This window comes from Indicator indicator, chromosome 14, assembly GCF_027791375.1.
Source record: "Indicator indicator isolate 239-I01 chromosome 14, UM_Iind_1.1, whole genome shotgun sequence".
Taxonomy (NCBI): Eukaryota; Metazoa; Chordata; class Aves; order Piciformes; family Indicatoridae; genus Indicator; species Indicator indicator.
The window spans coordinates 23,866,927-23,880,518 of NC_072023.1; the positions used below are offsets into that span (position 1 = coordinate 23,866,927).

A 13,592-nucleotide genomic window follows, 5' to 3' on the forward strand; every position below is an offset into this window, starting at 1 on the left:
GGACAGATTTTAGGTCTTTATGAGTAAATGTTTTGTAAAAAGAGTCTTTATACTTTTCAGTGTTCCCTGCCTTATAAAAAGATTTGGTTAATTAATACATAGAAAAAATAAACTCAGATTATTCAGAAAGAATAAATTATGTACTGCTCTGTCACTTTTTGGTGATAAAGTTCATTTAAGTAATTAACTCATCCCTATATTATGTGTCTGCTCCAAAGAGCAGCTCTTTCATTAGAATCTGTTGCTAAGAAATCTGTTTTGGGGTTTGGATGAAATGCTTATTTGAGCCTTATTACACAAAATTTAAAAAAGATCCTCAAGACTGGCACTATTCTGTGCAAAATTATTTAATAAGAAAATAAAGAATGACTTAACTGTTGGCTTACTCATTTGCTCTGCTGAATGAGGAGACAGAACTGAGCATATCCTATACTGACCAAGGAACATGTCGCTATATTGAGGGAGAGTAACACTGAAAGGTAAAAAGCTTTAAGTAATAGCACTTAGCATGGATGTTGGGACAGTCACTGAAGAAGCATGCCTTTTATATATGTGCTACTACACGTTGCTGTCTTTTTTTTCTTTTAGGTTACAGGCATAGTAGGCAGAGCAGATGTCCTAGCCTGTCTACTCTTTCTGTTGGCTTTTCTCTCCTATAATAGGTATGGATCCTTGATTTTGTGATAGTTCCATGAGGTGCTCTAGTCTGAGGAGGGGACAAAGGGGGAACCTGTTAGTTTTTGCATGGGTACTTCCCCCAGCACTGCTGTGTGGAAGTGCATTGGCCCCAATCACAGTGCCAAATAAGTGACACTTACAAGAACAAATAAACACAACAAGAGAAGCCAACATTTAAGATCCCCTCTTCCATTGCTGTTACAGCTGACCATACACTAGAGGAGGCCTTAAACTGAAGGCAGATTGTCTGCATATAGAGCGAAGTATGCACAGACTTTTGCCTGCTTTTGAAACATGTGCTGTGTGTATAGGACTCTGAAATATCTGGTCTGGAAGAGTTAAGGACTGTGTCTAGAACATTAAGTAATCCTTTGCATATGAAAACTTTGCAATATTTGCTTGTCTGTGTCCTAAAACTGGGCCTAAACAAGTATAGATAAAGAAATAGCTTTATTTGGATGGGGTTTCTGCCCCTGTTTCATTTAGGAATGGCACCATGTTGTCATGGCCATGTGGGAAAACTGCTTGCATCCCTCCTGGGCTCTTTGCTACAAATCTGTGCGAAAGGATCAACAATCCTTTGTCAGAAGGTTTACAAGGCATAAAACTGACAGTGACCCTGCAGGAATCCCTTGGTTTGCTTTTGCTTCCTGCTTCTCACTCATGTGGGCTTGCTGCCCAGACTGTTAATGATTAGGACACATTTTTGACTTGGGGGGGAGGGGATGGGATGTGTCAAGGAATTTTTGCTTGCATTGTGTCATACCAGGAGAATTAAGCATGTCTGTAGATGAGGGAAAGCAGCTGCTTTGTTGCTCTTGCTGTGTTTGTCTCAGAACATTTTGGCTCCACTTTGTGTCTGCTTGTCTTTTCCCCTCCTCAAATATTTGAACTACTTAGTATTTGCACTTTCCCTTCCTGTTCTGTGTCTAGACCTTTCATCAGTCACCTTTCAGTGAACAGTGTAGATTGTTTATGTCACTTAATACCAGCATCTTAAGAAATTAACAGAAAGTGTCTCAGTATTTGTGTGAATATATCAAACATGAAAATAACAGAAACTTAAATATTTATGTCAAATCTAATTTTCAGGAGTGTGGATCAGCTTTATGTTGGGGAACATTTCCCTCCCACTGCCTCCCCATTCTTTTTGCTGCTTAGTTTATTCCTTGGGACATGTGCAATGCTGGTGAAAGAAACTGGAGTCACTGTGTTTGGTGTTTGCTTGGTTTATGACATCTTTTCCCTCTCCTGCAATGGAATCAAACTGTAAGTAACTTGCTATGGTTTTCAAGTGCAACAAAGCTGCTGAGGGGTCCGGAGCACAAGCCCCGTGAGGAGAGGCTGAGGGAGCTGGGGGTGTTCAGCCTGGAGAAGAGGAGGCTCAGGGGAGACCTTGTTGCCATCTACAACTACCTGAATGGAGGTTGTAGGCAGGTGGGGGTTGGTCTCTTCTCCCAGGCAACCAGCGACAGAACAAGAGGACACACTCTCCAGCTGTGCAAGGGCTTGATCTTAAAGAAGTTCTTCACAAAAAGAGATTGCCCGTTGGAATGGGGTGCCTGGGGGGGTTGGCATCCCTGGAAGTGTTTAAGAAAAGCCTGGATGAGGCACTTGATGCCATGGTCTGGTTGATTAGATAGGGTTGGGTGATCAGTTGGGTTTGATGATCTTGGAGGTCTCTTCCAACCTGGTTGATTCTGTGAAGTGTTGCCACTTGTGTGTGCAAAACATTATTATATACAGCACTGTAGGATCTGGATTTACCCTGAACATGTTTGACAATGTGGAGGGCACCAAGGTGTTTTCCTGGGTGTTGTTTGTTTATTTGAGGTTTGGTTATTTTTTTTTTTTTAAACTCTGCTTGTTAGATAGGCCGGATGTGAAGAACTGAGTTCTAAAATGCTCAGCTGACTCTAGCGAGACTAACTTTTTTTGGGAGTTCTGACTGGAGCATCAACACTTTAAAATTCCTCTGGCTTACCTCCTTCGATTTGCAACATCTGCTTGATTATTCAGTCACAATGTCATAGTTGTAGAAATCCCCATGTGATGTTTATTAGTAAAAGTGGTTTTGATCCTTTCTGTCCTTGCAGAATGGAAAAAAAGGGAAAATACTCAGCCAGTTCTGTTCTGGAAAGATTGGAATAATTAGCAGCTCTCAGCAGTGGTGGAATTAAAATCAAATACTTTGTTTTGCATCCCTCACCCACCTAGTGTAGCAAATAATGATGCTACTATGTATCTCCATTAAAAGTCAGACGTCTTTCTGTTTGGTGGAAGGGGGGGGGGGGGGGGGGGTTATCCTCTTTTCTCCCAAACCATTTCTGGTGCAGATCTGCCTCTGAGTGAATGCAAGAGCTTACTGCCACTGACAATGGGATATCTCAGCCCTGTCATTGCTGCTTGCATTTCCCCAGTGCCGCCCTGCAGGCTTTGGAGCCTGTCTTGCCCTTGCATGAGCTAGTGCATGCAGATTATAAAAAAGGACGTTGAGTTTGTGTTTCTGCAGTAGTGAATTAAATCAGCTCCCAAAAGGGTTTGAGGGATGCCAGAATGAGAACAGCAAATGCAGGGAGGAGAGTCTCCTCTTTTCAGAACATCCTGGCTTCCTTCCCATGTTAGCCCTTCCTCTAGGTACTAGTTGGGGGATGACCACATTTCGAGCACACCTGCCCCACTTCTGACCCCTCAAGCAGCATTGATGGATTGACAGAGGATTTCTTCTACACTGACAGGATAAGTAATTCGCAATGGCATAACCAGTGGGCAGATAGCCAGTGTGGAGTCTGCTGGAGACTGGCCACCGGCATCCTTGTTAGCACTTGGATTTACAGTGCTAGAGTGCTCCTCTCCACCAGGAGTGTGCAAGGAGCTGCCTGGCTAAAGGTAACACAAATCAGAATTGGAGGAAGATCTGTGCCCTTCCCCCTCTGGTCAATATTCTCCATCCTGTAGGTTCACCTTACAGTGGCTTCTTCAGGTTATTTCTTCACATCAGTGCCATCCAATTGCCCAGAAATTGTAGTTCTTTAGCTTGTAGGAATAAATCTGTATAGTCCAGAAAAGCTACATTTTTCTATGCATGCTGCATCTATTGTGTGCTGCTTTGTGGTAATCAGGATTTTGTGACTACATTTGGCTTTCTTAGGGGGCAGCAGAAAACCAGCAGCTTTCATCATGTAGCTGAAACTTACCTCTTTCTTGCTCCTTTCTCCAGCCTGTACAGATGTTTAAATGAAGCAGAACACCAATGATTTTTTGCAGAAAAAAACAGGGATGGCACCATATTCTTCCTTTTGGTGCTTCCTGTCTTACCATAGATCAGCTTGATAGGGGAGTGATCCTTTTCTGTTGCTTTTGGGTCTCTTCCTCTAGATACAGTTAGGAATTAATAAATCCTGTCCTCCCAGCATGCAAAGGCTTTATATCTTAGATTAAATACAATGTTGTCTGTTTTAGATATACCACGTTGTGCTGTTTTCATGATGTTCAGCCTTTTGATAAGTAAATATGAAAATTAAATTCCTTAAATCCTTTTCTTTTCCCTTAATTCCCCCTTCCCTCCCCTGCCCCCCCTTCCTCCTTCTCTGCATGTGTAATCAGGAGAAATGAGGGCATCCACCAGAAACCTGCCTGGCAGCCTGTGGCTTCTTCCTCTGCCTCGCTGCAGGTCTCTCTGGCTGGCTGGGAGAACAGGAAGCATTGCTTTGCTCACCGGGGCCCCTGGAGCTCCTGCCACCCAACACCGCCCGAGGAGCAGCAGAGCGGTGACCTTTCTGTGCCCAGCAAAGCTCCGTGGGCCATTTGGAGGTACTTGCTGGCTACCTGCTGCTCCCTTGGGGCTTAGTTTGTAGCTTATTCTGCTTTAAAATGTCTTAATATCTGAAATCTGCAAGTGCTGTTTCAACACAAATAACAGAACTCATTGCTTGCTAACTACAGTTTATTTAAAAACAGCTCTGCTTTGGTGTGCTGTTTACTAACATTGAATATACATGCCAAAAGACTTGTTTAGACATCATTAGGCTGCAAAATTTAGTGCTTACCAGAAAAAGCCCTGATTTAATTTTGTCCTTGTGTGTTTATATTATAACAGATTTTAATTACACTATTGCATGCCATTTTTTTCTACATGACCTCTGCTCTATTCATTGCCCAGAATAGATGGTGCTCACTTAATGAGCAGCTATGCAGTATTTTGTTTCTGTCTTGTCCAGAGCATGGCCCCGTGCCCTATTTACTTCATGTTATTCAAGTCCTGCTCTGAGATGGATTAACAACTTCTTGGTAATTTTTGTGTACAAATGACCAAGTGCTGGTATTTCCTTGCAGATTGTTGCTTCAGTCCGTAATCATTTAAAGTACTTTTGGCATAGTTTCTGGATGTGTGATTTCCTTGTTCTTTCAAAACAGTAAAGTGAATAGCCAGAAATCTTGCATTGGGGAGCCACATGGGTGTAGACAGTTGGATAGGAACCACCTCATCAACATATGCTGCTTAAGCAAGCAGACTAGCTGGTGGTAGCAGTGCTCTGTAAGAGTCAATATTAAGAGACAGAGGACTTCTCCCATTAGGTATTTGCTGACAGAGGAGGCGCAATGACATGATGTTCCCTTCCAGACTCAGGAGTAAAACTTGACATGTACAGCTGCTTCTGGCAGCCCCTTCCTTACCTTCTCTCTAGTTCATTGTCCTGCTTGTTTACTCCAGTCAGCTCTCCTCTCTTCCCGTGCTTCCTTCTCCTTTATCATTTAATTGCTTCCAGTCCTTGCTCGGAACACAGGCTTTGTCCTGTGGATCTTGCTGCTTTCCTCAAAAACTACTGTGGCAAACTCCCTCTCTCATGGGGTCCTTCCTATACTCCTAGCTACAATATCCTGGTACAGCCAGTTCCAGGGCCCTTGCCCATGTCTTTGTACTGGTTATATTGCATCCTCTATGTGCTCCCCACTTCTGCCTTTCTGGTTCCTTTCTCTGCTGTGGGAGCTTTGCGCAGCCAGGTAGCAAGGTTTTCCAACTATCAGCAGATGCTGTCTCTTATCTTCTCATCCCTTCTTCATGACTTAATGCTCTGTGGGCTGTGGAGCCCAGTTTCTTTCTAACCTCTTTTCTCCAGTTTGGGCAGTTCAGCTCTCTGCCTTGTACCTAACTCAAGAGTTTTCCCTGAGTTTAGGGAAAACAACCTGGGTTTGCAGAGGAGAGAGTGTGGCAAAAGCCAGGAGCCTCCTCTGCTGTGGTGCTCAGTGTGGCATAGAGCCACAGTTTCTTGCACTCTTGGCTTATGTGTGTATGGAAATGCAAGCACTTGTCCATGCGCTCATGAATAGAAGAAGCTGTTTTAAACTTGACTTTCTTTGTTGCATTGTTTAGATGCTATTCTGGACAGTGTTTTTTGTCTTGCAGCACAGAAAACCTCTCTCTGTCTCCTTAAATACCTCTTGAGAGGAAATGAAAAGTAAATAATATCCCCTAGACCACTAATATATGACAGTATCAAGAGGCCCTATTTCAGTAAGCAGCAAATAAACTTAACTTTGGTTTAATGTATTTTAGATGTTGGAAAAAAGGGATAGACTGTGTCTTTTTTCTTAGCTGATGATGACAGCATGTTTTAGCTTTTTTCTTTTTTTTAAGGGAAGAGCTTTTAGTCTCCTAAGATCCTTTAGAATTTCATTTAGTCTGTGAAAGTCTGTTTTTATGAATTCGTAAGTGGAAATTCTGCTTGGGACAAAGAACCACACTGCGCAAAGCAAATCAAGAGGAGAAGTTAATGGCTGTTGTGATGTTTTTCCCCCATCTTCTGAAAGATGCTGATCACTGGTTCATTCATGTGCAGAGGGGGCAGGGCTTTTTGCTCATTAATGGGAACTGCATTTGAGCCCTGCAGTTGCAGTCACTTCATTATACATCAGTCTCTTCTGTTTGCTGTGTTGCTAATTGGAAATCCCCAATTTGTAGGTGCAGTCTGTGTTCCAGAGCTGGCTCACAGGAGATTCTGTTCATCACCTTTAATTCACAGGACTGTCTTTCTATTCACAATTCATGGCAGTCTTGTTAAACCAGTGCCTGAAGCAGCAGCAGGCCTGTGTTTCTGACAACCCTGTGAACTAGCACCAAGGAATTAACAGCGTCTGAGAAACTGGAAACGGCTTGCTATGGCTTTCCTTGCAGTAGATCTGGATTAGTTTGATACAGAATGGTGTTTCAGTTGCTAAGGAAATAAAAAGCCCAGTCCACAACACCTGGAGGTAGATGATATCCAGGTTAATACAGGAGCTAATCTGACTGAACATTGTCTCTTGTACATCTTTGATTTCCTAGGCACAATTTTGGACTTCTGGTGAAAACACATAGGCTGTTCTTGGGAGTGAAGGATTCAGCAGTAACTACCTACCTCATTAATGACTGATGCTTTCTGAGCTGGTCCAGGTTTGCCCTGTAAACCTGATAGCCTGTATTAAGTGAAGGACAGCAGACTCTCAGGATGAAGTTACATGATGTGGCAGTTTAGGCTGGGTGCCCCCTGCCGCTGCCGCATGAGATACACCTCTGGTGTCCTGGGTGCCCACCCACAGGGGTGGACACAGGAAACGACGTATTTCTACCCATAAATCCTGCGCCCTATAAAGCCATCTGCAGAGTCATCCTCTTCCTCTTTCTTCCCTCTCTGCTCCCATGGGAGATGTCCTCTCTTATCGGGTAATGCCGGGGGGGGTATCTCAGGCCTCTTAGGCCTGACTAGGCCTAATGCCAGGAGGAGAATGGAGGGGGGGGGCAGTCTCAGACCTGGCCAGCCGGAGACTTGCCTAGCAGTGGGAGGGGGGGGGGGAAGGAAGAGCCCTGAGGGATTGGGTAGACCCTCAGGTGGGAGGAGGGAGGACTGGGAAGCTTTGGGAATTCTGTGAGGGGATTCTGTATGCTTTAGGATGTTCTTTTCCACTATGCTTTGTAGTTTGTAGTTTTTCTGTAGCTTCACCAATTCGCTTTTCCACTTAAACTTTTCCATCACTCTCCAATCCGTTTGTGTGTGTCATTCTTTTGTCCCTTTCGGGGCAAGAGATGTTTTGGCTGGCCTCAAACCAGCACACATTACTTTAGGTTTTCACAGGCTGATACAATCAAACATTTGTTCAAAACCATGAGGATGCCAATCTTACAAAATCTGACTTTGGGTGGATGGTTCCAGTTGTGTGATAAGTGTTTCTTTGAGTTGCTTTTTCATGTGTAGTAGCTGTTGAGATGTCTAGTGCTTCCTAAGATGAATAGATCCTTCCCTGATGAGAAACTTAATCTTAAGAACAGTAGTAAATCCACTTTCACATTTCTAAGTCAGCTACCCCAATACTCTTTCCCAACTGGTGCTTTAGAGAGCTTAATCCTCTACTTGTCTTGGAAATGCTGGAATGTACATTTTTCTCTCAACTGCAGATCTTTGAAATGCAGATTTTTTTTTTGTTGGAAAAAAACCCTATGGAATAAAATTTAGTTCCTTTTTAATCTCAAAGATGCCAACAAATCTGATAGCGTTCATTTTGGAAGAGGAAATTTAGGAGGAAAAACTCTTACCTATTTTCCACAGAGAGAAGAACTTCAAACTAAAATTCAGGGAAAGGGTAATTATCAGTTAGGGATGGAAGACAGAAGGAACATTACCTTTATTGCCTTCCAATAAAATGCAGTTTTATATGATCATAGAATGGTCTGGGTTGGAAGGGATGTCCAAAGGTCATCCAGTCCAACCCCCTCTGCAGTGATCCTGGGCATCCTCAACTAGACCAGGCTGCCCAGAGCCCTGTTCAGTCTCACTGTGAGTATCTCTAGAGATGAGTCCCCAGCCACCAAGGAACAATGGGTACAGGCTGCAACACAGGAGGCTCCACCTGAACACAAAGACTCTTTGTGGTGAAGGTGCTGGAGCCCTGGAGCAGGCTGGCCAGAGAACCCCTGGAGTCTCCTTCTCTGGAGACACCCAAAACCAGCCTGGGTGTGCTCTTACATGGCCTGCCCCAGGTGATTCTGCCTTGGCAGTAGGGTTGGACTCTGATCACTGGAGGTTCCCTCCAACCCCTAACATTCTGTGATTCTCTTTACAGAGCCCTTCCCATGAAACGTAGCACTGAGTTTAACAAGGTATTGCAGTCCTCAGCTGAAGTTGTCTTCAGTGCTAAGGATCAAGCCTTAATGGAGAGCATCAAATGTGGAAGTGGAAAACTAGAGTGAGAAAGCATAATAAAAACAAAGAAACAAAACCAGTAAACCACCTTTCTACTTAAAGGACTGTGAGGTCTACCACATCTCAAGTCTCACTTAGCATTTATATTACATGGAAAATTCAAACAATCTAAGATGATAATCCCAATTTGAAGGGTGAATTGGACTAATTTTCCAGTATTTCCTTGCAATATTTCCATGAGTATATGACTCATTACCAATAGAAAATCCAGCAAACAGATTATACTAGAAAATTGGGTTTTCTTACCCCTGAAATATTACCAGACATACTAAATGTATTTAGGGTATAATTAGTATTTTTCCAAGCAATAAATACTACTCTTATGCTGAAATTTTTTTTTGGTTAATGTGGGGGTTTAGTAACTGTAACTTCTCAGAGAGATCCATAATCAAACCATTTCAGTGTTAGAAATTCAGTTATTTCTGTAACTACATTTTAATTTTTAAACATCATAAGACACCACAGCACATAGCATTCTTGCAAGTCTGTGTTAGGAATTGCTGCAGAGACAAAGCTGCTGTAAAATGATGACCTTGAGTTCTCTTGCAATATTTTGCCATGGTTTAATTGCATGTATCATCATCTCTGCCTAGTGCCAGTGGCTTGTGTCATTGTTGTGCCTGTGACTTACCTGTGAATGTCTGAAGATGATTTCCTTGTATTTTGATAGTAAGATCAATTAATCTGTTACTGTTCCTCTCCCTCTTCTGCTCCATTGTTAATTGTGGCATGCATTTATTTTAGAAGATGAATTGCTTAGAGTATAAATGTTTTTTGGTACAATCATCAGTAGTTTTCATTTTTAGAAAGCTGTCACCTGGTCTGTGGTCTAAACGGCTGCTAATGCTGCTCTATCTAATCTGCCCATTACGGATCAGCTTTCCTCTGCTGATCTTGGATGGGTATCGTAGATTCACTAGCATGACCCTGTTTATGATCCTGAGTGGTATCTCCATTATAGAATTACTCAACATGGAAAACCAAATTCCTTAATTTTTTGCTTTGGGACATGGATAACTTTCCACCTAGATGGCACTTGTTTATGCATTTGGCCTAGTGCCACACATGAATATGAATAGAGGAATTTTGTGCATGCTATTTCTTAAGAAAAAAAACACAAACAGAACTTCAACTTCCATTAGGATTTGTCTTTTGAACTCATGTCAGTGTATCCAACATAATAGGAGAATAGTACGGGAGCAGTATATCAAACCAGTGGCCCATCTATCTCTAGTATCTGTTTTTCTGACTGTGGTCATTACTCAATGCTTACAGAGAAGAAAAGAATGGGAATGGGACCAGTACAGGATTTTCTTCCATCACCATGCATGCTGAACTTGTGCCAAGCAGTGATTTAGTCTATGGATCTGGATGCGTTATGTGGAACACTGTTTACCTAATTCCCTTTTTAGAACTCTGCTCTGACTCTGTTGCAATGAGTTCTTGCACACAATACGAAGAAATTTTTGACTTTACTTGAAAATTGATAATTCTATTGAGCCCTTTGTGACAAGAAGTGCAAAGTGGTTTCTCTGGTTGCTTCCCCAAGCCCTTTGTAATGTTACAGTATCTTTGTGTACTCCCTTTCCAGGGTGGGCAGCCCTGTTCTGTTGAGTGTCTCCTTATGCAAAAGCCATTCTGTGTATCTGATGAGCCTTATTGTCCTTTCTTGCACCTCTTGGATCTCTTTTAGATCCTTTGAAAACTGGGCTCAGGAAAAGGAGATCTTGGAATCACGTGCAATATTGCACATGCAGAGACACCTTGGATTTCTATTCAGTGTTTCTATTGCTTGTTTCTGTGACACTTCTTGCTAGACATGCTTAATGCTATTTGCAGGCACCACTCTCTTTCTTTATTCTTTTGTACTGATTTCAGTCTTGTAGGTAAATGTACAGAAAAATGGAGTATCTTCTGTGGTTTTGAGTTCTGTGTGCTGGCTTGGGCTGGAGAATATCATGCAACTACCTGGCGTGTTCCCCATTACCAGGGAAAGGTTGGAGCAAGAGGTTGAACTGACGTAACGTAGGGCTGTCTGATTTCAGGGCCAGAGATGACACCATCAAATTCTATAGCTGCTCTGGCTGGGCCTCAGTTACTTAGATATGGCTTTGCAGTATATTCTTCCTTTCTTGACTGCTATTTGGGGATGAGAATAACTCAGGTTAACCTGGCTTGGGCAACATTCATGAGCTTCCTCAGACATCCACTTGTGCGACTGAGTCCTCATTGCTTTTTCTCAGGTTCAACAGTTTTATTTTCTCCTTTGTAATGTAGTTACAGTGCAGAAGAGCTGCAGCCGCTGCCTTAGCTGCCCAGGAACCAAGATGTACATGTCCTCTGTCCAAGTGTCCAGGCTCCAGCAGCCAGGAGGCAGCGGTACCTCTCTAAACCAAAAGGCAGAAAGTTGGAGGATATGCCTTGATTCAATCTTACCAAGCAGAGACTTAATCCAGGGTTTCCCACATCTTAAGCAAAAGTCTTCTTATTTTTGCCAGTAAATTGATCTTTTCTCTCTGAAGATGTGCTGAAAATACAGTCTTACACCCCGTTCCCCTTTCCTGCAAGCTGAAAGCTTCAGCAGCATTTTTTGTTTTCAAGTCTGAAAAAAAAAAAAGCTATCATGGTGCAAGCCATGATAGCTGCTATCCCAGGGCTTTCATGTCACTGTTTGTTGTATTATTTACTTTGATCTGATTTGGCCTTCTGACTCCATCAAAAACACCTTTCAATGTGAATTAATTCTTCTTTGAATTGCTGTTAAAAGATAAATGCTCCCAGATGACAATAGGGAAGGTGGGAGGTGGTTTTCCCTCCTCACAAGCTATGGTTTGTTGTAGACAAAAAGCATTCTCTGCTCTCTGATACATTTTGAGGCACTGCCATTTTGATGGATTGTAAGTGCTGTCTCCTGGGACTTCAGAAATGCCAGAACTCAAGACACCTTCAGTAGCATCACAGCCCAAATGAACAGCTTTCTAGAAAGGAAGATTACTTTAATAATGCAGCATCCTGTCTCTGCAGAGCACTCAGTTAATTATGAGGTGTGAATAAGGAATGTGTTTCACAGTGCCTTGGCAATTTTCTGACTTCACTGATCCGTAAACAAGATTATTACCTAATAGTTCTTCAGCTCTGCCGTTATTACATAAGGATGTTTGACTTTAAATTAAATTAAAAATTATAATCTTTAAAGTTGGTTGAGCCACAGCTAAACTTTTGAGAGTGTTTTCAGGATTAACTCTTTCAAAATTTTAGTTATCTGGGGAGGAGAGAATTTTTTTTTTTGTCTTTCCTCTGGTGCCACTTTTGTAAAGCTTCCTCTATAACAATTCCCTGTTGGGAAATGCAAATTAGACCTGTTCTTTATGCCTGTGTGTCTTTCTTTTTGGAGTCCCTGGTGTTGTCAGGCAACTGACATTTTGGGGGGAAGCTGTTTCATCAAGGTGCATGGCAGTTTTTCAGAATTCTTTCAGCAGCTGCCAGCCTGGGACTGAGGGACTGAATTTGGTTCCAGAATGCCAGCTGTGTCCCTGGCCCTCAGACAATTTGTATGGGATGGAAAAGACATGGGTTGCTGTGTATTAGTTTTGAGTTAAATTAATGAGGTGGGAATTATAAAATATAGTTATTTTATTTTCCCAAAACTATGTACAAAATTGATAGAATTATTTGCAGTTTCTATTCGGTCATGAATTCTTCCAGGATGCTTAATGGCAATTTTGAGACCATTTAGAGGGTTCAGAGACTGGAAGAAGCTATGACACCAATAGCTTCACCCACTTACAAACCAAAGGCCAACCAATAACCCTTAGGAAGATATGAGCAGGCCAGGGTTTACTCACGAGGATTAAAGTGGGAATTTGGAGATGGTCCCTAGCTCACTCTCTCTGCTGACAGGCTCCAGAAACTGTCGGTTTGTAATCCAGTTGGAGGCTCAGGCTTTATCCCAGGGCTCTGGACCAGGCACTGGAAGCAAGGCAGGACAGTCGAGACGACAAGGCTTGAAGTGAGGAGAGGCTTCAGCAGATGTGAGCAAGGCTTGAGCAAGGCAGATTTGAGTGAGGAGGATCTGAGCAAGGTGGATCTGAGCAAGGGGATCTGAGCAGGAGCCCCCAGACTCCCCAGACACTTGTATATATACAAAATGCCAGAGGTCACTTGGTCCAGTGGGCACTAAAGCTAACATGTAGCCACCCAATGGAAAGCCTTCTGCCAGGCTATGACCATAATAGGCAGAGGCCAGGACCTCGTATCTGGGGCAGCTTTCATGCTCTGACCCCAGATGGGCATCTTGTTTACCAGACAGGCAAGGGCCTGTCCCTTTTGTTCCTTTTCCTGCCTTGCCCTGTTGTTGTGGCAGGAAGGAGGGGAGAGAAAGGACCTGTCTAGACATCTTAAGGCCTGTCTGGATTTGTACTGGCCATGTGTCATAGCTTACCCCCACATGCTGGAGCACAATTGTCATACAGTTTGTGATCTCTTGGGGTGTGCAGAGCTATAACTCCTTGAAGATATTTTTACCATTAGTAGGAGTGTCATTGTAGATGTTTATGATCATCTAATCTGAGCTGGAGCATAGTTTAGAGACAGAGCTTTGTCTAAGACTTGGTGCATGGAGCCTGTGTTTCTCTGAGCTGTGTGGAACATCTGTCAGCAGCTCTGGCTTTAAAGACT

General features: G+C 42.8%; 1 protein-coding gene across 2 annotated transcripts in view; it reads left to right on the plus strand.

Annotated features, from left to right (window-relative positions):
* The window catches only part of TMTC1 (transmembrane O-mannosyltransferase targeting cadherins 1), a 166,294-nt gene that overhangs the window by 13,628 nt on the left and 139,074 nt on the right, over positions 1 to 13,592 (plus strand). Inside the window, exons 3-5 of one of the 2 annotated variants that reach the window (XM_054387139.1) lie at positions 589 to 662; positions 1,771 to 1,947; positions 4,285 to 4,491. In XM_054387139.1, coding sequence (XP_054243114.1) covers positions 589 to 662; positions 1,771 to 1,947; positions 4,285 to 4,491 — 458 coding nt within the window. The remainder of the gene's footprint in view (positions 1 to 588; positions 663 to 1,770; positions 1,948 to 4,284; positions 4,492 to 13,592) is intronic. The other variant, XM_054387141.1, reaches the window with a different exon arrangement.